The 2,925-nt window shown below is 37.8% G+C and overlaps 1 protein-coding gene across 1 annotated transcript in view; it reads right to left on the bottom strand.

Moving 5' to 3' along the window:
- Positions 1-1,865: 1,865 nt before the first annotated feature.
- adamts17 (ADAM metallopeptidase with thrombospondin type 1 motif, 17) overlaps positions 1,866-2,925 on the bottom strand; it is a gene marked incomplete in the record, with an annotated part of 49,581 nt that continues 48,521 nt past the window's right edge. Inside the window, 1 exon segment of the mRNA XM_014033265.1 lies at positions 1,866-2,082. Within this exon segment, the coding sequence (XP_013888719.1) occupies positions 2,078-2,082 (5 nt within the window).

The following is a 2,925-nucleotide window of genomic DNA, read 5'->3' as shown; positions in this document are numbered from 1 at the left end:
GACATGGTCAGAAGATGATACACTGTGGTCATAAAGGGATGGACATGGTCAGAAGATGGTACACTGTGGTCATAAAGGGAACAATGATTATAAACTTTCACCTGTATATTATTTAAAAGAATAGAAGTGATTTTACCAGTTATAATAAGGACCAGATTGGATTTGTCAGACAAAGACAGACCCATGACATCATTAGGAAAACCTACACGTTACGAGACAGGTCCTCCAGCAGACTCACTGATGTTAGGTTTGGATGCAGAGAAAACATTTGAATCAATGAGGACTTTCCTATAAAAATGCTTTCAAAATTTAGCTTCCATACAACTATAATTGACAGATTTGCAACAAACAAACAGCTAGAGTTAAAATCAGTGGAGATTTAACAAATAAACTCATTCTGAGGAACAAGGGAAGCGGATCAAGGCAGGGTTTGTGTTGCTGCTCCTCTTWGCCTTGTTTACAGAAGCATGAGTCACCAGGTGTAGGCTGGATATTAAACAGGTAACAATGACCTCCAGGGTCAAACCTGGCCCTGTTTGATTTATTGATAAGTATAACACAACCCAGACAGACATTCCCAAAACTGATGAAACTGCTGGAAGAATTTGGTTTAATTTCTGGTTACAAAATTAATATCAATAAAACTCAAGTATTAAAATTTAACTTTGATCCCCATCTTGAATTAAGATAGATTACAGCTGGAATCAGGATGTTGAGTCCATCAAAACTTTGGATGTCTCGCTACCTAGAGACGTCTTAAGACTGTTTGACAGAAATTATGGCCCCTAAATCAAGATGAATTTTATTTTTTACTTTATATTTATTCATCCCAAAGGRGAAATTGATTTGTGGTMAAATTAGTACAGTCATATCTCAGGCATTGCTTTCCACGATCATTCATCTACAACACAAAATAAATCAGGAGTTCATATGAAACTGGACGTTCCTTCAACACACCACATGTCACATATTTACTGTAGGAACTTCACAGCTTGGAACTATTTGATCCATCTTTAGTAAAAGAGGCAGAGAACTCGCCCACATGGAGGGGTTTACAGCAGGGATTAAGGGGAYGGGTTTTGTCAACCCTAATTTTTGGGGTGGTGTGTCCATGATTCAGTTTACACTAAATAAAACTGATAACATGTTTCAGATATGGTTATCAAAAGGTTCAACTATTACTTGATAGTCCATAAAGGGGCAAAAATATATTTAATGTAAACACTCCATTACAAAATATATTTAATGTAAACACTCCATTACAAAGTGAATGTTTGTATTTGAACAACTTCCTGTTTGAAACCTGGACCAACAAAGACAAAAACTACTGGTAACCAGTAAGACGTCTGTCAGGAGGAAATGAACAGCAGGAGCTCCCACTGTYGATGAATGAATTGAAATTTATTTTATGGAAAACAGATCTTTTTTCCTCCAAGTTGAAAAAGGATAATCTGATCAGATCTGGACCAAATGGACCACAGTAAAACCAGTTGGATCTGATTTCTGTTGACTGGACTTGTGAACTATGGGACTGGGCCCTTTGTTGGTTTTATTACTGGAGTTGGTCTTGATCCCAGTTTYGTTTCATTCTGTTAAGTTTTGTTTTTGTACCATAAATACGGCAGTTTGGACCAAATCCCTTGAACTTTCTGCCTCCATCCTAATCTACAACCTTGAATGGTTCAAGCTGTAATGAATGAAACAGATGAAAACAGGTCTTTATAAATAAAAACACATAAAATCCCGTCAGAAAGCAGAAGGTTTGTGTTGTTTGTAATTCTGTCAGCTAAGGTTTAGTCAGTAGTTTGGCTCTGATGTCAGAACCTGCATTAAAGAAAAYGACAGAACAAACAGACAAACTGAGGTCAGATGAAAGGACAGATGTTCTGTCACATGTTTTTATTCTGGACACACAGCTGTTCTAAAGTCACCACAGAGAACAGACTGGACCTTCAGAACCGGTCCTTCCAGCACCATGAGGAAGATGTGCAAAAGTCTTTAGTTCTTCCAGCAAGCAGAGGGGCTTCAGAGAGGACCAGTTCTTCAGAAGGATGAGACCTCAGCCCCTCGACTGTCATTAGACCCCTGTGGGATTAGGATTAACATGTCATTATTTAACACCAAATACACACTCAGTGTCTATGTTCACACATGGCTAAATGAAATCTGTAACAGCTGTAATCTGTGGCSATTTCCTCAAAACATCTGGATCAAAAACATCTGCATTAGGAGATCTCATGTTTTTTRACCAGGATCATGTAATCCTTTAATCCTAATCCCAGTTCAAAGACATTTGAGTTAGAAGCATCTCATCCACATCCACCATTTTAAGATGAATTAATCTGGATACTGAGCCTGCACTGAAGGCTAAACCAGGACAAACCAGTAGAACTGCCAGCATGAGGTCACTGTTAATCCAGGTTTTTACAGAAACCTTCACAGAAAATACAAACAGTTTTTATTTTTTATGAGTTGTTTCTTCCATTTCTGCTGCACAGATGTTCTTTTCACAGCTTCATGCTTAAACTACAAACAGCCTTCTTCAAACAGTTGGCACTTAATGCTTCTGTAATCTGGGTTTAATCCTGTGTAATCTGGGTTTAATCCTGTGTAATCTGGGTTTAATCCTGTGTAATCTGGGTATAATCCTGTGTAATCTGGGTAGAATCCTGTGTAATCTGGGTTTAATCCTGTGTAATCTGGTATAATCCTGTGTAATCTGGGTATAATCCTGTGTAATCTGGGTTTAATCCTGTGTAATCTGGGTATAATCCTGTGTAATCTGGTTTAATGCTTGTGTAATCTGGGTTTAATCCTGTGTAATCTGGGTATAATCCTGTGTAATCTGGTTTAATGCTTGTGTAATCTGGGTTTAATCCTGTGTAATCTGTGTATAATCTGAAAACTCACAGGACTGGTTTGAAA

The sequence above is a fragment of the Austrofundulus limnaeus genome, unplaced genomic scaffold, assembly GCF_001266775.1.
Source record: "Austrofundulus limnaeus strain Quisiro unplaced genomic scaffold, Austrofundulus_limnaeus-1.0 Scaffold1682, whole genome shotgun sequence".
Taxonomy (NCBI): Eukaryota; Metazoa; Chordata; class Actinopteri; order Cyprinodontiformes; family Rivulidae; genus Austrofundulus; species Austrofundulus limnaeus.
This window is presented reverse-complemented; position numbering and strand designations above follow the sequence as displayed.